Here is a 19,569-nt window from a genome sequence, read left to right as displayed (position 1 = left end):
ACCATCTTACATAGAAACACGTTCCAGCTAGATTCTATTAATATTTTTGCATATAAGCAACAAATTTATTTTACAAAGCCGCTAGTTTATTAATATTTTTAAATATTACAATTTATTGAAATTTTAGTATACAACAATGATTAATTATATATGTATATTTATCTATTTTAATTTATAAGTATCTTTATGAAAATATATATTTCATATCGACTTTTCATAAACTCATTTCAATTCTCTTAAAAACCGTATCAATGTTTATTAGAATTTTGTATCGATATTTTTCAAAATTGTATCAATATGCGTTTCAATTAAAAACTTACCTGAAACTTTTTAAGCCTTCACGTACCAGTACCATGTACCGGTACCACTCCCCGTACCCATTTCTGGCAACTATGAATTGGACAATGATATCCAACATCAGATGTGTAAGGAGAGTTATGCTATAAGCATGTATAAAAATGGACTAAGCCCTTCTCTTCTACCATCCATGATGACACATTTCTAATAAACTTTTGATATACAAACTTCGAATCTTACATCTTAGGCAACCGTTCGATGAAATAAAAAAGAAAGCATGCAATTCATACACCAGCAATCATGTCTTACTAGCAATTGCCTCGGGCGTTATAAACTTATTATTCTCTACGCCCCATAAATTTTATAAGTCAGCTATGCCAAATTAAAGAACCCAGCAGCCACATGGATCATTGATGTCCCTGGACATGTAATTATTATTATTATTATTATTTGATGACAAGGAGCCCTCACCAAGAACCAGGTCATTTAACAGGCTCGTTCCCCCGCAAGGTAAACTTCGGGTGGAGTCATCAAGGCCCTTACAGAACCCACCAGTTGAAGGAACCAGCACACTGGTGGGATTCGAACCTGGGACAAAAGGGTAAGCAGTCACATGGATGCCCCTGGATATGCAGGCAATTATTATTATTTTTTTTATGACAAGGAACCCTCATTTAGAACCGGATCACTTAATGGGTCATTCCCCTACAAGGTAGACCCTGGGTGGGGTTACAGACACGTACCCAAACCCTTGCGAAACCCACCAGTTAAAGGCACCCACGCACTGGTGGGATTCAAGATGGGACGAAAGAGTCGGCACCTTCTTCCCATGCCCTTTGCCACTCAGGCAACCTGGGCAATTATTTGATACATAGACATCTTTTTAGAATAGCGTCAAGAAAACAGGAAAAGTTGGGAGGCAGTTGGCCATACAGGTTGCATGTTCTTAACCACATATTTCATGTGCGTGCACCCACATGAGAGAGAGAGAGGCCTGCTTATCAACTAAAACAAAGGAACTTCAAGAAGTTTAAACAATAATTGCATGCCATATATGAACATGAGAAAAGCTTTCATTTAGATTATTGACATTGTCCTAGTCCAATGAGAACCGATATGGAGCATAACTTATGTACATCAAATACTAAAGCTTTATCCCTATTTAAGAGACGCTAAGCCCTATTGTTAGAGAGAGAGAGAGAGAGAGAGAGAGAGCTCCAAAAGAATTTTGTAACTATTTACTCTCAGACCTATGTTGGATTCTGATCGGGCATCTTCCACAGATCAATAGCATCCCCATGCACAAGAATATCTTACAAAGAATGCGGAATGCTGGCAAACTGGAATCCCGTAATGGAGCCACCATTGTTTCTTTGCTCTTTATCCTTTTATTTTTCCTGAATGCAAACCTCTCTCCACTTTGTATCTGGGTCAGTGTAAATGAAAATAAATATGCCAGAAAAAACTTTTGGGACTAATTACAGTTACACAGGGTTTCCCCATAGATAACCCATTGCACGAAGCTATCCGAAAACTCGCCATAGATATCGGGCTTTCTGGTCTGGCAAGTCTGCTCTATCTCTGTAGCATCTTCCTCCTGCAACAAAGTGCAATTCAATAAGATATGAGAGAGCTGTTCAGAAAAGCAACCTCAACCGACTCGAATTTCGGAGAAATGGGAATTCAACTAGTTCCCATGAATTTCATGTCTCAGAAAAAAAGGAAAATCAGATAAATGCACTCGTAGAGTGGGTGATCTGGAAGAACTTTTTTCTCGTTAGTTTACAAACATGACATTTATTCAACAGATTTCTTTGACATGGAGAACAATACTGACCTTTATGCTCCCTCCATGTTCACTTTGCGATGGAGTTACAACTGAGACACCGTACATCACATTTTCTAATGATTGGCCAACATCTGGGGAATTGATGAGTGCAGACCTGTAACCAAAACAGCCAACCATATTCATCAATAACTAACTGAAGCAGAAACAAAAAAAAATGAAAAAACACCTCATCTAATAGGCAAGCACTATAGGAACAATTTACCCTCCTTAGTAAAATACTAATCTTAAAGCTCTTAAACGCGTGCATAACCCATGCTATCAAAACACTAAATCCCATGTTAATTTGGTCAGACTTGGCAGCAATTTAGAGGCTTAGGAAATTGCTTACACTAAAGGGCTGTTTGAATTGAATGCACCCACTTATGCAGATAAACAGGATAAGCTGGAGAATTGCATTTTTCTCCTTTATAGAACATCCCACCTCATCTCATTTATCTGGATAAGTGGGGGTATCCAAACACCACTTAAAGGGAACTTCAAAAGTTGTAGGGTCAAGCCAAGACTCAATAAGGGAAAGCCAGTTTAAGCAATATCTCCAAGCTAATTTAACACGTAGTTGCAACAAATAATTCACCTAAAGTTGGTGAACGAGAAAATGATTGGAGTTCAGACCATGGTTGCCAGACTGCAAGGCATTTTGAATTTTATAGGAAGCGAGAAACGAGGAACCAATTTGAAAGCGATATGAGAATCAAATGGAAAGCGAAATGGGAATTGAATAGGAAGCTAATATAAAAACATAAAAATGATATTTTTAAATTTCATGATTTTTTTTAGTGCAAGAATGAAATTTTTGTCGAAATCTAAAAATGATGGTTACCTATTTTAAAAAAATACATGGAAAGTGAGTGAGAAGCGTGAGATGAAGCACATAGAAAATATGAAAAGAAACACGAGAATACATATAGGAAGCATGGACAAAGTTTGTGAGAAGCATAAGAGAAGCATGCAAGAATCAAGATTCTCATTAAGTTTCAGAAGTAAAGAGTATTGCGCTTTCGAAGCGAGTTTCCAGGAAATGTGCTTCCCACTAATCTAAGAAGCTTCCGGAAGCTCTGGTTCAGACACCAACCTGGTGCAATTCATAAGTGTCAAGGAAAGTGCCTTAAAGATCAAAACAATGAGCTTAACTTGGAAAATATATTGATAATCAGGTGGCATCAATCACATTGGTCTGATTTGATGTGGAGTCAGAGAGCTGTCTTTGTGTAGCATTACTATTGGGAACAAGACTTGAGCACTCTTGATGCCTAAAGGACAAATAATAAACCTGCTGGAGATTCAGATAGCATTCAGGGGGTTGGATGCCGGCCCTGCTTGCTATGTCATAACAGTAATCCATCATGTAATAAAACTAAAAAACAATGCTTAAGAATCTACTTTTGCCTGGCCCCAGAACAAATGGGTGCGTTTGTCAAAGGCATGGGCATCCACAGTCACCAATTTAATAGGACCTAAAGCTTAAATCATACATCATACTGAGACAAATGATTCAAATTGGAGGGAAAAATTAATCTAGTGGTAGCGTTCACCAATCCATGAATTCTCCTAGGCTCTGAGTGTTAAATTGTATCTCTTTCTTTGTATACATATATGTATATGTATCTATCGTTTTATATATATAAATATATATTCTTTTTCACATCATGTAACCCCCAGGGGTATTTCTATCTTTTTACTTTTTACGCATATTCACATTAGTGAATATGTTTTTAATTCTTTTCCTTTTTCTTTCCTTTCTTTTTCTTTTCCTTTTCTCTTTTCCTTTTTTTTTCTTTTTCTTCTTTTTTCCTTTTCTTTTGTTGACTTAGTCAACACTTTGGAGGGGGTCCAACACTAGACGTTGGACCCCTCCAACGGTTAGATTTCTAACAGTTGGAGGGGCTCCAACGTCTAGTAGGAGCCCCTCCAAGGTCTCCTATCCATTATAAATAGGGGTAAACCCCACTCTTAAATGTATTCAATGTTTGGAGCATTGTCCTCCATTGTTCAATAAAGATACTTTATATTTTAGCATTTGTGTTCTTTATTTGTACCTTTTGTACATTTTGTTCTAAGTGTTCTTGTGCCTTTGTGCACATATCCCTTTGTGGAGGTAGTACTTATTTTGCACATTATCTCTTTTGAGATATTTTCATACCGAGCCCTGTGGAAGACATGAACAAATTCATGCAAGTAGATGTATATGTACTCTTGACTGGTTCTGAACAGCAGATTACTCAAGTTATTATGCTTCAAAGGGAAATATTTGCAGCTTAATCAAATAAATTCTAACAAGAGAATGCTGATAAATAATAAAAAAGAAGTCCCTCTTAGACTATTAGTGAGGGAGAGAAGATATGTTGGTACTGCAGACCCACTTCATATGAATGACCGTAGGATACTGAAAATGGCCATTTGCATTGTGTTATCACACATGGGACTTTGGTATCAAAACAAAATTGCTATCCATGTCACTTAGCTGCACACAGAATTTCAGAAACAAGACGTGTTCTGCTTGAAAACTAACTCTTCATGAGAACCGTTTCACCCTTTTCACTTCAGTGATATCTCATACGATGAAGAGAACATAAACGAAACTTAAAAAACTATAAAATCATAGAAAAACAGTCAGTCTAGAAAGGTACATGATTGGTGAATATAACAAAAATTCTCAAGATTAAAAAAGAAAAGTGAAAAAATGCATAAAAGTACTTGCCTTTCATAACTCTCATCCCCACAAGAGTTACCAGATGATGACAACCAATCGATTTCTATAAAATTTGAGCTGTTTAGAATATCCCCAAGACCATGCTCACTTACATCACTATCAAGGCAAGAATCTCTCCGTGTCTCTGGAAAAAGTTGTTTGCGGGCCACTGTGGGTACAAACCTATAGGAAGAACAGCAAATGAGGTAAGCATACCTAACAATGTAGGCTAATAACTTGATATAAAACGAAAATTGAAAACAAAAAAGAGCATATAATTATTTCTCCATTATTCTCTTATTCTATTTGGTGGAATCACAAGTCATACTATGAACTGAGAAAAGAACAGCTCTTTAGAAACTTAAAAGCACGTTTCATGACAAAACAGAATGCCAGGATTAATGAACCTGGAATAGGAAATATCACTGTCACAAGTAGAGATCTCTGGAGTGGAATCACAGAGACCCTTGCCAGAATCTCCTTGTGCATTTCTTTCAGGCAAAGCTGAGTTAGAAAATCCATGTCTCTTAGCACCAACACAACCCTTGGCAGTGGATAAAGGTGTGCTGTTCTCAAAGAGTATGTTGCCATCTGATAAGGACCTCTTGAAAAATGTTCTGCAAAAGAAAAAGATAAAAAATGAAGTTTATATCGACAAAAAATAAAGAAAAGAAAAGCATAAACATCAAAACAGGTAATCAATCTATGGACCCAAACTTTTATCTATATTGTGAACATCAATCAACTATATTTAATTTATAAATAGAGAAGATATATTTGAGAAATAAAAAGTGTATCGAATCTCTTAATAGCAGTATCGATTATAAATGAATTCTCTAGCATTTCACTCGGTTCAAGTGGGGTCCTCCTTGATCTCGATCTGCTACAGGTGAGACTCCATCCTTCACAAGGTGGAACTAGAACTCGGTCTACTGGCATGATGAACCACAATTGGCTCAGGGTCAACGAAAACCTCTGTTACTGGAGCTCCTGGCTTTGCAACGAGCTATCGACCAGTTCCGGCTTGCTCCACAGTACGATAGGCTATACATGTGTAGGCTCGCGTTTGTTACAGAAAAGTAATCCTTTAAACCAATAGTGCTTTTGGACAAAACGCAAATAAGGTATAGATGGTACACTTTTTTCAATAAGAATGGCACTGGTATGATTTACAACAAGAATCCCTTGTTTAAGATGCTGCAACAAAAAAATTAAGCTGAACTGTATACATACACCTTTTAATGGTTGAAAGGACATTATTCTAACAAAGAAAATAGTTACAAGCACTGTTACATCATACAAACAAGTATAAACATACAAAAATCATTAATATAAGTGGTTTGATTCCGTTCTTTTTTTCTGTTTGTATGTTAACTTGTTTCCATCATGAGTCAGTGCTTGTCAACAATTTTTTATCACAAAATATCAATAGAATACATTTTTTCCCAAAAATTCATTCTTGTCATAAGAATCAATTTTTTATTTTCAATTAATTCTTTCAATATTTGAAGCAAGCTAATATTTTCCTAAGGAAACAAATTCATTTTCTAAGTTCTCCCAGGAAATTGCTTTGTGTATACTATCTCAATACCAATACTCATAACTATGACGCACACACACACACACATGCACAAGTGCATGTTCACACATAATTCCGCTATATCATGCAATTGTAGCACAGGTGTTCATACTGTTATTCAGGAAGCAAATGGAAGTATTCATTCATGTCTATGGCTCCTTCAGTCCTTGAGAGCTAAATGATCCTCCAAAGGAAGTTACATACAGTGGTTAATGTCCTTTAGGCCCCGTTTGCAATCCGGAAAAATAATTGGAAGAAAAAAAAAATAGTAGCATAAAGTTTTTATGGGGAAAAAGGTCAGATGTTCTCACATTTGCTTTTATTTTTTCCCCATACAATCAGGATAAAACTGACAAAAAAAGCAAGGTTAAAATTTTTTCATGTTTGATAGGAACATGGATAAATGGTGGGACCCACCTGTTTTGGAAAAAGCATTCCCTTCTTCCTAAAATTTTTCCTGCATTCAAATGGGGCATTAAAGAGATTTGTGCTTCTAAATTGCCTGATGCTAACTGATGGCAAATGTCTTTCAAAGTGAAGGTGCAACAGACAGAGAGGATGCTATCAAGAAATTCAGAAATTATAACATAACTATAACCACTATCTATGGATGAAAGGAATTGAATTAAAAAAATTACTACCTAGCTACATGTAAGCAGAAGAGATGGAACACCATATTGAAACAAATGCCCAGTCATATAACAAAAAGTGTGGAACCTAGCTACATGTAAGCAGAAGAGATGAAACAACATATTGAAACAAATGCCCAGTCATATAACAAAAAGTGTGGAATATAGAATACAGATGCAATATGATAAAGAAAAGCAACATATAACAATACCTTGAATTTTCATCACGAAAACCTTGACCATGCCTACCAATATTGTAATGTTGGTCAGAATCCAGTTCCCATAGTGCAGGTTTATCTGGTTGGGGTTGGAAGTGCCCCAAAAACCTGTTTGCTCAGGTGCATGAGAAATAGTAAACCAAGATTGTTGCAAAACATAGAAAGGGCTTTGAACAGAAGAGTCAGCGAAGAAAAAAAAACTTTCTCCAAGTAATGAAAAATGGCATACACGTTAATTGCATCTTGTTTCTCTGCATCCATATAAGCATTGCTACAATAACGTTGGAGAGTCCTAAAGAACTCCTGTGATTGAGTTGCTGGTTTCCACTGGCCTCTCCTCTCAGAAAATATCTGATCAATAGCAAATATATTTATCAATACAACCATATGAAAGCACTGAAATAGCTTAAAGGCAGATAAAGAGCTTAGTAAGACATGCAAACTTCCAAAATGAGATCTACTAAATAGAAAAAAATTATCATATTTGTATCTTGCATTCTCATTTCTGAACTTAATGGAGGCTCTGAAGCCTAGAACATTAATTGTAGTTCCTCAAAGATGAAAGGCTACCAAAAAAAACTGAACACCCAGTCATCGATCTTCATACAGGGATATGTTTCATATTTTTGTGTATAAGCATTATTTTTCTCATTTTAGCAACTCAGAACATTCACTAAAATATGACTGGTTCTATCAATGAATCTTCAAAGGAAAAACATAAGCATCCCAACAAGAAAGATGCAAGATATGAACCAAACAAGCCAATGACATTTTTTATCCATAAAAGATTTCTGTCACCTCACAATTGAAACTTCTTGAAGCAAAAGGATACACTATTTGAAATATTTAAACAAATATTCAAGCAATGGCAATGCACCTTATTGTGTGCAGCAGAACCACCATACTGTAAAGCAAGTGTATCTCCCATTCTCTCATAGAATCCCATCAAAGTATCAGCCAAAGGGCCATCAAGATCAGTTTTGGGATCATCCACCAAACCTAAGGCATGAAGCTGCTGACCAAGAGCAGCCAATCCATATGCATATTGTGCAACATTTGTGCGGTCCAAACAATCGATACAATTTGTTCGAAGGACACCCTTTTGGAACATAGGCTCATTGGCTACATGATTTGTATTTATATCAATAGCATCTTCCTCACTCCAAGATTCAGAATGTTGAGAATCCTTGGAGTTATTGGTATCAGTACTTTCAGAGGGATACTCTCCATTTTGCCTGGAAGCAGTAAAGGGAAATAAAAAATTAAAACCAACTTCAGAATTATATATATATATATATATATATATATATACACACACACACATAGAGAGAGAGAGAGAGGTGGAATCTTGGAAGTGTTTTTGTTCTTCAAAGAACCAAGTCAAATGTCCAATAATGTAGCAGTAGAGAGTGGAAAAAACAAATACTTACTCAAGGGAAGGCCGCTTTAGACATCCCTCAAATTCTAAGGGTGGTGTCACTTTACAATAAAAGAAGCCAGTCAGTTCCAGTGCATATGTTGCAACTTTCCCCAATATTGTTAACACGTTTTCTGCTTTGCTGCAATAATCATTGTCTGCAAGTTAGAAACCATTTCCCCCATATCAAAAACTATTAGGATTGGAGGTTGAAACACAAGGATATTTTTTGAATGAGAAGATGTGGGATAATATATGAAAGTAAATACCTCTTAGAGTGCTTGTGTAGATCCCAGTGAAGGAACCTAAGACGATTTTCTTCAGATAAATCTCTATTAATAAAATCAATTGCATTAGCAAACTCTGCCCGAAGAATAGATTCTCGAGGTTTCTTCTCATTCGTCTGTTCAAGTGCATTGCAGACAATAATAAAAAAGTTACCACATCAGTACTTCACTGACATAGACAATACTCAATATTTAAGACCAAACAGTTCTGCTGTTTTGGAAATGGTATGCACTATGCACTAAATTAGAATGGAAAGCAAATCAGGCAGATGAGATGAGAGTGAGACATATTAGTCTAGAAGTTTCACAAATCAACTTGACAATTACTTGCCTTGATCAAATTCAAAACAATAATCGGGTTCCCATATCTCTTTACAAGATTCTCAAAATGAAGCCTTGTAGCTTCATAATTATTGTTCTTTTTCAGCACTGACAGATGAGAAGTGTTAATAAACATGATGTGAATATCAAGCAATTACATGGTTAAATATAAACAAACAAACAAACTCACAAACTATATCAGGCCGAAGATTCAGGCGTGACGTTTCCTGAGACCAAAATAGGGGTATTGAACCCCTGTTCTGCACTACAGAACTTATTTGTGTAGGACACCCTTCAGGAACATCCTCGAAAACTATCTGTTCTGTCTCAACATCATTAGCAACTCTTCCCTTTTCATTAACACCACGTTTCAGGTACCTTCACAAATAGTATGCAAACAAAGAAAAAGCAATGCAAAAGGAAAAGTATTATCAGCTTAGCATAATCAAATTTAAGCAGAAAAAAGAAAAAAACTGCAAATCAAAAGTATATATAAAGTATTGAACCCTTCAAATTCCACCTGGTCCCAGCAAAGTGGCGTGAACGTCGTGCAACGAGTGTAAATTTAAAATCTTTTCCAGATATTGAAAGTTTGGCCTGCACCAACAGAAGATATAACACTGGCATTACTTTCAAAATCCAAAATTGAACCAGAATAGTATGGACAACATTTAATAGTTCTTTACCCATAACCCACGGGGCCTGTAGGAGACTCAAATAATCCAAAAGTTTAGTGACCTGGAAAAACACTTAGTAGCAACTTATTGAAAAATAGTCCACTTTGGAAAAGTGATTTTAGTTCTTGTCCACTATTTCACAACAAGAGATCATTATTCCCTGGGGACATGCATTAAGTGGAACAGAAAATGCAAAAAAATTGCAAAAAGAACAAATGATCATTTTGGAATTGAATGAGCAGAAAGGATGAAGCAGCAGAAGAGCATTGGACATAAACTAATAATATAAATTCAGAATAAGTTCAAAGAGAAGAAAGAAATATAGGAGTCATGGCTTCCCATGGTTCTAGTAACAATTATTCCCAATGAGGTTTTCTTGATAAAATCATATATAAAAGAATTGTACAAAGGTTGGTGATATGGACATGATTTCTTCCTTTCCAATGCCTTCATTAGAACATGAAATCACATGGTTTTAGAACCACAACCTATGCCCCACCAATTATGGTTCTATGCAATTCTAGGATTATAAAAAGCCAAATGAACTTTTTAAAGATGCATTTTGAAAATGCCACAGAAATCGATTAATCACCATTTAGGAACAACTTTGGGATGGCTAGTCGAGCAATATTTGCATTTATCAAATCACTTAAGTGGGTATTTTATTATTTTAAGAACCACATAGAACTTTTGGAACATGTCAAATAAGTTTAAGGGTTATCCTCCACAGTTGATAGATCAAGCAATCATGACTTCAAGTCCATGAAATTTCTCAATCAGAAACAGAAAAATTTATCACTGTGACCATATGACCAAATGTGAGAGATCAACATATTAGATTATGAGTTGCTGTCATCAGGCCCATACATAAGTATAATGAGTATTACAAGAAGAAAGTGCAAGTTCTTACTTCAAGTCATGCCCCAGTTACGTTACCTGCTTGAAGAAACCATACACCAATGCTACTGTCCAGATGGTATTCTTGAGATGATTCCGAATTCCACGTGTCAAAAATTCATTCCAGACAAACATCGTTTCATATAGAACCTGTCCTGCTTCATGGTTACATATGTTCTTCTGAAGGCTACGCATAATATAATATGAGTAGCTGAAAAAGAAGTCCTTGGTAAGATCCACTGTGCATAAGAGCTTCTTGTATCTATACCATAGCAAAAAACAGAGTACATGATTATGTCCACTGTGGATATTGGTGGAAAATTCAAATAAGTCTAATGAAAAGTGGAACTCAGTAACAAAAAGTAAACAGTTTCATGACAAACTTAAATGATTTCCACAAACATTTCATTCAGATATAGTAATAACAAAATATGAAAATTAAACACAAAAATTCATCCATGTGACATCTGGTTGGAAATATAAATGGTCGGAAGTAGGAATTTTCAGTGTCATCTACAGAAACAACAATTATGTACAATGCATTTTGGCGTTGCCTCCTTGGAATTGGTAAAATCAGAGGATTAGGTTTATCCCTGGTACCTATATAAGTTGGGAGATAAAACATCAGAAGTAACTCTTAGGTGCGCACAGGATTCTAGTATGAAAATGACTTCCATTAACTATAACATGCACATCTATATGCACGAAGTCTCAAAATGGTTTAAGCACTCTTCAGCTTATACTGGGCACTAGAACTTTTCACAGTGTACCATCTGAAAAAAGAAAAAAGGAAAAGAAACAAAGAGAAAGGACTCCCAAACACAATAGAGTTTTCTCACACACAAATGAGGTATATAATCCAGAAAATAAACACTGTGCTCCTTCAGGAGTATAAGAGTATCAAACACTTTTACATAACAATTCTACAGTCTCCTTTAGAAGTACAACAAACAAAGGACCTGTTCTCATATTTAGAATAATTCACATTGGATTGCACAGTAGAATGAGGAAGTGCAATTATTTCGCTTTTGGTGATTGCATAAACTGTATGACCACATATTGCTCCAATCTGCCTCCTTTTTGTTATAATTAGCATGTAATAAGGCCCCAAAAGCTTAACAAAACCTACAAAAGAACAAATATAGATCAGACTGAGATTATATTGCACAAAATAGAGAAAATGCAAAATGAGAGTTCCTCCACAGATCTAGAGCTTTTTGTAAAGTGAATTCATTTTAGATGCTAAAGCACATTGTCAAATATTACAGCCACAATTTGAAAAAACAGAATACATATCTTTCGGGTTACAATTAACCTCATCAGCACAACCATGAAGCTCAAAAACTAGGTCCTCATCCCATGACCACTGACTAACTGGATAAATTAGACAAAATAATTATTAGTTGATTTCATATGCTTGACATACTAGCTTAGCCACTCACAAATATGATATATCTATATTTCATAATTCATATTTTTTATACTCAGATTCATCATTGGATGCGACCTTTTTCTTTTTATGCTCTCAAAAAAATGAATCAACTTGCAACAACAGTCCCGTGAACAATTGGAAGGAATTAAAAAAACTAGCAAGTAAAATGGAGTCATAAAATCAACCAAGTACCAAATGCATCAACTTGCAAGCATAGCCCTTAAGAACAATTTGAAAGGAACAGAAAAATATGGTGAGTAAATCAAGCTCATAAAATCAACCATGTACTTACCAACAATCCCATAACAGTTTGTCACAAATTTCAGACCACCAGTTGCCTTATTTCCTTCATGTATTCTCTTCAAGAGGTCTTGACATTCACCCTCTGTATAAGTGGTAGAATCCTCAAGAATATTCAGTTCAGAGGTGTCCGATCTATCAATCTTTAAGACCCTCCATGATATTCTATTCTTGTCCCTTCCAATCATGTAAAAATTCTGGTGCACAACGAAAGAAATAGAGTATGGGGTAAATAATAATACACAATTTATGAGCACGGAGGACATAATAAAAAGCACCCCATGGTTCCTAATAAAGAGAAGAACAATAAAATAACTGTAAAAACATCACCAACAAAGATGCGGCAATGAACCAGTAAAAATGTTGGAATTTATTACATAATATCCGCGATCACCTAATATTTATATTTGCATTTATATAAAGAATTTCAAATAGACCCAAAATCCTACAATCTGACAAATTACGAAGCAATCTAGAGGAAAAACATAAGATAGATTTCAGACTCCAGCAGTACCAGTTGATGCCAAGTAAGCTGTTCCAATATAGAGGTAAGATAGGTTGAACAACTGGTTAAAGCTAAGTACAAGAAGCAATGCAAGTCAAACGTGCACAGATTTGACATAACCCAATTTGGACAAGTCCATCTGGAACCTCACTTTCTATGTTATTAGGTAGATGTGCTTCTCATATCCATGTGACTCTTGGATCAGATCTGGATTAATCAACTCATTTCCCAAAGCAGTCTATTGATCTTGCATTCCTCATTCAAGCAGCAGAACAAGTATGCAAATCCAACCATTGGAAACAAATGGAATACCCTTGGTTCCGTGTCCAAGAGCAACATGCAAGAGAATGATCCACTTCCACGGGAGAATTTTTTTCCCAAACACATATCAAACACCTAAGTAACAGTATAATGTTTATGCACATACGCATATCAGTGATGATATATTGTTATCTTGTGCTTTGGCAGGTGATGGACACCACTGATAAATTGTGTTGTTGCTTAACTTACATGCATGAAGATTTGCATTTTTGTACTATTGCAAGTATGGGTGGACCATGATGAGTTGTATACATAGTCTACTTTGGACCATCACTCTGCCCATTCTGAACGAGTGAATGAGTTGCTTGCAAAGGGCCCAATCAGTTCTAAATGTTGTTGGCTGCACCCAAGCTTGCAAGATAGTATGCAAACAATATGCATCCAAGTGCAGCAGCTCTAGTCATTTGATTCTCTGAACATTGTTGCTCCTTCAAATTGGGGCATGAGTTGAAGATGCAAGTGGAATGCATAGTTCTATCCAGTGGTCATTACCCGCAGGTACATAGAGGAATATGTCATCAGTCAACATCACAATCACGTCATGATTAGTGCCATGATCTCAGATCAGAACAGCTGGACCAGAACACATTAGCATCCACAAGCTATTTTTTTGGCCTTACTATGGTAAATAGTTGTCGCTGTAGGTTTGGTTACAACCAATAATAAAGTCAACTTGGAACTCTGGCCTCCTGCATTGATGACAGATTCTTCTCAAGGTGCACAAGATGTATGAGAATTCACTTTTCCTCAGTATAGTCATGAGAACTAGTACCTATTTCTCATTAGAGGCAGCATATTGAGACATCGGTTGATTCATATAATGCATGTGGTCCCTAGTTAGTTGATCTGCTTGCTATATCAGTTGGCTACAAGACCTTTTTTGCCTAAAAATTCCTTATCTAAACCATAATCATGAACAAAGCTAAATATCAAGCTCTGTCACAGAGATGAACCGGTTATCCAATCTTTTTCATAACTGAATTTACTTAAGAGCTTCCTTTGTCCAACAATCTACCAATCTAGATGTTATCCATGCAATTCCGAAGTCAATTCATGTAAGTGCATTCAAGTGTCATGTTGGAGGTAAAAGAAGAGGTTCATCATATGTATTTTGTTCAGTGTACTCGATTTGGTGGAAGCATCTTCAGGTGGCTGCTGATGCCAAATGTCCATTATTTCATCTGGAAGTTATGTCACTGGTAGAAACTAAACCATGCTTTTTGTACTTCTATTGAAAAAATGCTATAAATACAGCTGCTAGATTCAATCATTGAGTCTCTCATGGACTCATTACAGAGAAGGCACACAAGATGGCAGCTGTGAGCGTATCAGTGGTAGCTTTTGTTGACTTTAGAATTTATAATTACAATGACTATTACAATGTTGTATACAATATGATGGTAATAAGAGTATCGTACATAATTACAGATTATAGGAACTCAGCTTTCCATAAATGATAAAGCAATCAATTGCTATTATGTCCATCAAAGCTGCCATGTTCAGAGAGTGCAACTTCTGTATTTGTTTTTAGATCTTTACTCAGGCCTGTTCTGATATTTGTCATTACACATATAGTTGGATAACCTTGTCAATGTAACATCACCATTAGCAGATGCCAATTATGCATAGAAAAATTACTAATGACATATCATGATGAATCATGAGTTTGAGGGGCATGTTGGAGTGTGTTTGTTTTATCACATATCACCTGGATACTCATACCAGCCAGCTGTGTTTACGTCTGACACTCGGTATCCAACCTGAAACTTCTGGATACTCCAATTTTTACTTAGTGTTCCAAGTCTTTTTGGTCAATTTCTCTTTGCACTTTCACTTTTCGGATTTCAACATGGTGCTTATGGTTAATTTAATTAGTTTAATCCAAAACTACATGCATCTAAATGACTTCATATTGAAATCATATCTGTATTATTTGAACAATCAAAGAAAGTAATATAGAATAGAATGCTAGTAATTTATTGATTTTGTGCATAACATTATGTTGCTAATTTGACATCCTGTTGCTATGTAGTTCAAAGGTCAAGCATGTCTAGCTCTCTTGAGCACGTGTCCACAAATATGTGCACATGTGTGCATGTGCATGTCCGTGTAGCCATGTTCCTGCATCTAGTTTTTGAAGCATTGATGTGGGGTAGCATAGGCTTTATCATTATTATTGCATCAAGGGTGTTTCTTAGCAATTTTTCCTTGCACCATATATAAATATATTTACTTATTTATTCATGGTAGCTTTCTTGGTTCCAATATTTCTAATGTTTACCCTCATTTTGCAACTAATGAAATCTTCAATCTCAATTACCCATTTGAGGCAGTGCAACTGCAGCACCTGTTATTAGATAGCTATAGTTAGTTAGACAGAGTCCTCGAGATGCCACAAACAATGCTAGGGTCAAATTGTGCATAAGAAAACCATTGATGAGATACGGGACCATTCTTTATTTCAATTATCAATATTTTTACCTTCTCTGCACAAGAATATGTTCACTTATTTGTTCAGAGACAGATTCATCTATAAGGACGTATCAATCTTCAGCTTTTAATTGCTGAAGTTTAAGTTAGTCTAAGATCAAACACAGATATGCAATATATATATATAGGCGTGTCCAATGGCTTTAATTACCCACTCCATCCATATATCCACTGGTGGGGCAACATTGGCAATTAAATATACAAATAAAATCCCGCCTAGGCCACCTAGGTGCAAGTCTACCGCCTAGGACGGGGGCAGGCGGGAGGAGGGGCCATCAAGGTACTTTATATTTGTTTTTTATAATGCTTAAAATATTATAATCATGTTTTGATTATGTATTTTGAAATATTTAAGTTTTTTCAGTATTTTTTCTTATTGTTATAATTTTTTATATTTTTATTTTAAATAATTTTATTCTTCATGGTTCTCTAGGCGACACAACTAAACAAATATTGTTAAGATGAATTGAAATGTTAGAAATGTAATTAAGTTTTAATTCTTTAACTTCATTTATGAATTAACTTTTTAAGTTTCAGTTGTTTAGCTTCATAAGCTATGTTGAATATGTATATTCTATTATTTTTAAGAAGTTGTAATTTTTAAAATTTTGTTTGGTACACTTTTTGGTCCCGATTAGGCTGACTGATCCCAGCTAGGCACTGACTAGGCCTTTTAGGGGACTAGCACCTAGGCGCCAACTAGACTAATTAGGCAATTAGAATGCTTTGATACTTTGGGAATCTATGCATAGAGATTTCAAGACACACACATTGAATTCCAAGTTTCCATAAAAGAATGGCATAGAGTATAGAGTGACTGGATGAAGCTTGCTACTAGGTAGCATATCAATTTAAACACATCTCTTAGACAACTATTTTGTTCCTGATCTGAACCCCTCCCAGCAGATTCCTGCTCCAAATGACTATCTATCAATCCAATAGTTTTCACTGCATTGATTTCTTTTCATTCCTTTTTTTTTAGATAATAAAGCTGGGGTTAGGCAGACTCCTACCCATTCATTACTATAAAAACAACTATTACAAATGTAACAATAAAACTGGAATCCAATCCCGCTCGGAACCAATCTAGTGGCTTCTCTTTCCAAATGGAACTCCTATTAATAACAACCAATAGGGCCAGATTCTTAGCAATCACACTACAAGATTTTGGAATTCTTCCCGTCTAAACTTGATTAAACTGAAATAAAGAGTCCAGAACCTCTTTGTCAATAAGACATAGCTGACCACAACCTTCCAGATGTTGATTCACAATGCTCACGACAACCCTTCTTGTTATGAACTTATGACAGACAAAATTAGAAACCAGGAAATGCAGGATGACAAGATGGTGTTAGGATGCACTTTTCATAGCAAACGGAAACATGCGTCAAACTCATCCCAAACTATGTGGGTGACCAAAAACAACACAACTTATGGTGAAACTACTGAAGTAGGCGAATATTAGCAAATGAATATCCAAGGAATGCTTGTCAAAACTAGAAAGATCAGACAGTGATCGTGTGGCCAAAAAGAAAATCCAAACAAGAAAAAAGACAAAAGGAACAAAATAAACGAGTGGATACCTAATGAAATATCCAAAAATTAGTAGCAATGATAAAAACGGTGCTTGTATTATCTGAATCGCTGTCTCCAGATGTTCGCATGCAAGAAAAAAGTAGAAAATATAGATTGAAAGGCACTTTCTGCACATAATTCTATCAAAGAAAGCAAAAGCCACTCAAATCATGCAGAAGATATACTTAATCAACCTGTTTCTGGAAATTTATTAGAAAAACTCTTTGCTGCTCCAAATTCTATTAAATTCCACCATCAGAACTACTAGAGAAATCAGTAGAAATAAGATCACAACAGGAAATGAGTAAATCAACTAAGAGCCACAAAATCGATCAACCTAACAGAACCTCAGCCAGAACGCACCGAAATCATGAATAGAGAAACCAGTAGAAATAAGATCACAACAGGAAATGAACAATCAATACTCCAAGATGTTGATTTGTAAAGCACAGAACCTCAGCCAGAACGCACCGGAATCATGACAATTGAAGTGAAAAGACACAAACAAAGGAGCAGATCTAAGTTCAAAATTGTTCAGAATCATTCATAAACTTCTCAGATAGTTACAAAAAAAAAACTCCTAAATTGTCACAAGATTCGTTTGAAACACCTCAAAAGCTCATGCAGGGAAGTGTGTCAAAAGCACTACAAAGAATAGCAAAACATCAAGGAAGATGAAACGAAGATAAATTTCGTTCAACTTACCGCTCTCGTCTCGTATAATCTAAACTTATGGAGGTAACAATTTGCTGGCCGACTCGTGTCATCCTTGATCCCGCCATGCTGCTCGTTCTCGGGCGTCATCGAGTTCGATCCCGAGCCTCCGGCTCGGGAAGGTTCAGAATATCACATACACAAAAGAAACCCGAAACTTATCGGAGAATTCGAACCCTTTTCCCTCGAAAAGAAAGGAAGAGCCCGAACACTCAGAAACATGAGAAAAACCAGAAATTTGAAGGACAATTCGATCGTTTCCCTGGGAATCGAAAGGAAGAAAGAAACGAACGGATTTTTCAATCTTTTTCAGCTGAAAAACTTCGAAAATTCTGAGAAAGAAAGAAAACGAAGAGATTTGCTAGGTCAGATTACAGCCGCCTGCTTCGAATCGAGTGTTTTTCCCGCGTAATACTATTCTGAGAAGATCGGAATTTCTCAAAAAAACGCAATTTGTCCTCTTTTTATCCTTCTTTTTCCCGATTCCTACCTGAAGCTTGTGATCTGCGAGAAAAAGGTGCAGTAAGACACGAGAGAGAGAGAGACAACGAGCGCCAGACAAAGAGAGAGAGATGATGATATGATGATGTCTCTCTCTCTCTCCTCTTTTTGTTTTTTTTTTTCTCTAAAATTTTCTTGGTTGCTTTTGCTCTCTTCTTTAGATCCTCTGCAGGGACGCTGTGGATACCGCACCTCTCTCTCTCTCTCTCTCTAAAGCAAAAACGCAAAATAAAATGTCGCGAATCTCGTTCTCGGTCAAGATCTCGGGAATATGAAATATCGCGATACAAAATATCGAACTATATAAAGATTATAACACGTACATATAAAAGCAAAGGGCGGGTTAATAAATAAAAATATTTAAAAAAAATTAGGTCGTTAATTTCAGTTTTTTTAAATAAACCGTTGCCTTTAAAAATGTCGTCAAAATTACAGCAACATTTTGAAAATGTCGCCGGTATTCGTTACAATATCACTGCACACACACACCCTCTCTCTTACCAAAACGGGCCTAGCTTTAAGCGTTTTTTTTTTCTGTAAAAAATTACGAAATTGGGCCTGACTTTTTAATTATTGACGGACAAGGGGGTCCAACCGTCTAAGGGACCCATAATTTTGGGAAGTCTAATGCCAGTGTTTGCTCGGTGGGGGAGCTCGAGTGAAGTCTCGGTTTTGCCCTTTGACTTGTAACGTAATGTCGGTGGAGGTTTAATAGTTAAACTGTAATGGTGTTAGGGACTGGACCTACTAGAGTAGGTTTGATTAGTTGGAGTTAGATTGGATCCATAAGAGCTGAGTAGTAGATGGATCCAGATGTGTTTTGGAAGTTTACAAACCAAATGACCAACTTGATTGGATTTGACTCCCATAA

At 36.1% G+C, this 19,569-nt stretch overlaps 1 protein-coding gene across 1 annotated transcript; it reads right to left on the bottom strand.

Annotated features, from left to right (window-relative positions):
* Positions 1-1,350: 1,350 nt before the first annotated feature.
* Positions 1,351-18,945, bottom strand: LOC149831843 (phosphoinositide phosphatase SAC2-like). The gene is made up of 16 exons (XM_090014179.1): positions 18,189-18,945; positions 12,585-12,789; positions 11,820-11,985; positions 10,900-11,122; positions 9,807-9,883; positions 9,477-9,664; positions 9,297-9,394; positions 8,948-9,081; positions 8,692-8,820; positions 8,139-8,496; positions 7,491-7,612; positions 7,256-7,369; positions 5,243-5,452; positions 4,845-5,018; positions 2,135-2,240; positions 1,351-1,894 (listed from the first exon to the last, which is right to left on the bottom strand). The coding sequence occupies exons 1-16, from the start codon at positions 18,285-18,287 to the stop codon at positions 1,772-1,774; spliced, it is 2,526 nt and encodes an 841-aa protein (XP_089870305.1). The 5' UTR covers positions 18,288-18,945; the 3' UTR covers positions 1,351-1,771.
* Positions 18,946-19,569: the final 624 nt, after the last annotated feature.

The sequence above is a fragment of the Nuphar pumila genome, chromosome 7, assembly GCF_984573655.1.
Source record: "Nuphar pumila chromosome 7, dmNupPumi1.hap1.1, whole genome shotgun sequence".
NCBI classification, from domain to species: domain Eukaryota; kingdom Viridiplantae; phylum Streptophyta; class Magnoliopsida; order Nymphaeales; family Nymphaeaceae; genus Nuphar; species Nuphar pumila.
The sequence above is the reverse complement of the archived record's forward strand: the minus strand, read 5'-3'. Positions and strand labels throughout refer to the sequence as shown.

Excerpts from the sequence above, each read along its gene's own strand:
- LOC149831843 (XM_090014179.1), bottom strand. The coding sequence starts at position 18,287 with ATGACGCCCGAGAACGAGCAGCATGGCGGGATCAAGGATGACACGAGT. Across the intron at positions 8,821-8,947 it reads CTACACAAGCACTCTAAGAG|CAAAGCAGAAAACGTGTTAA; the intron begins GTATTTACTTTC and ends TGATTATTGCAG. Across the intron at positions 7,613-8,138 it reads GTTCTGCTGCACACAATAAG|ATATTTTCTGAGAGGAGAGG; the intron begins GTGCATTGCCAT and ends GCTATTGATCAG.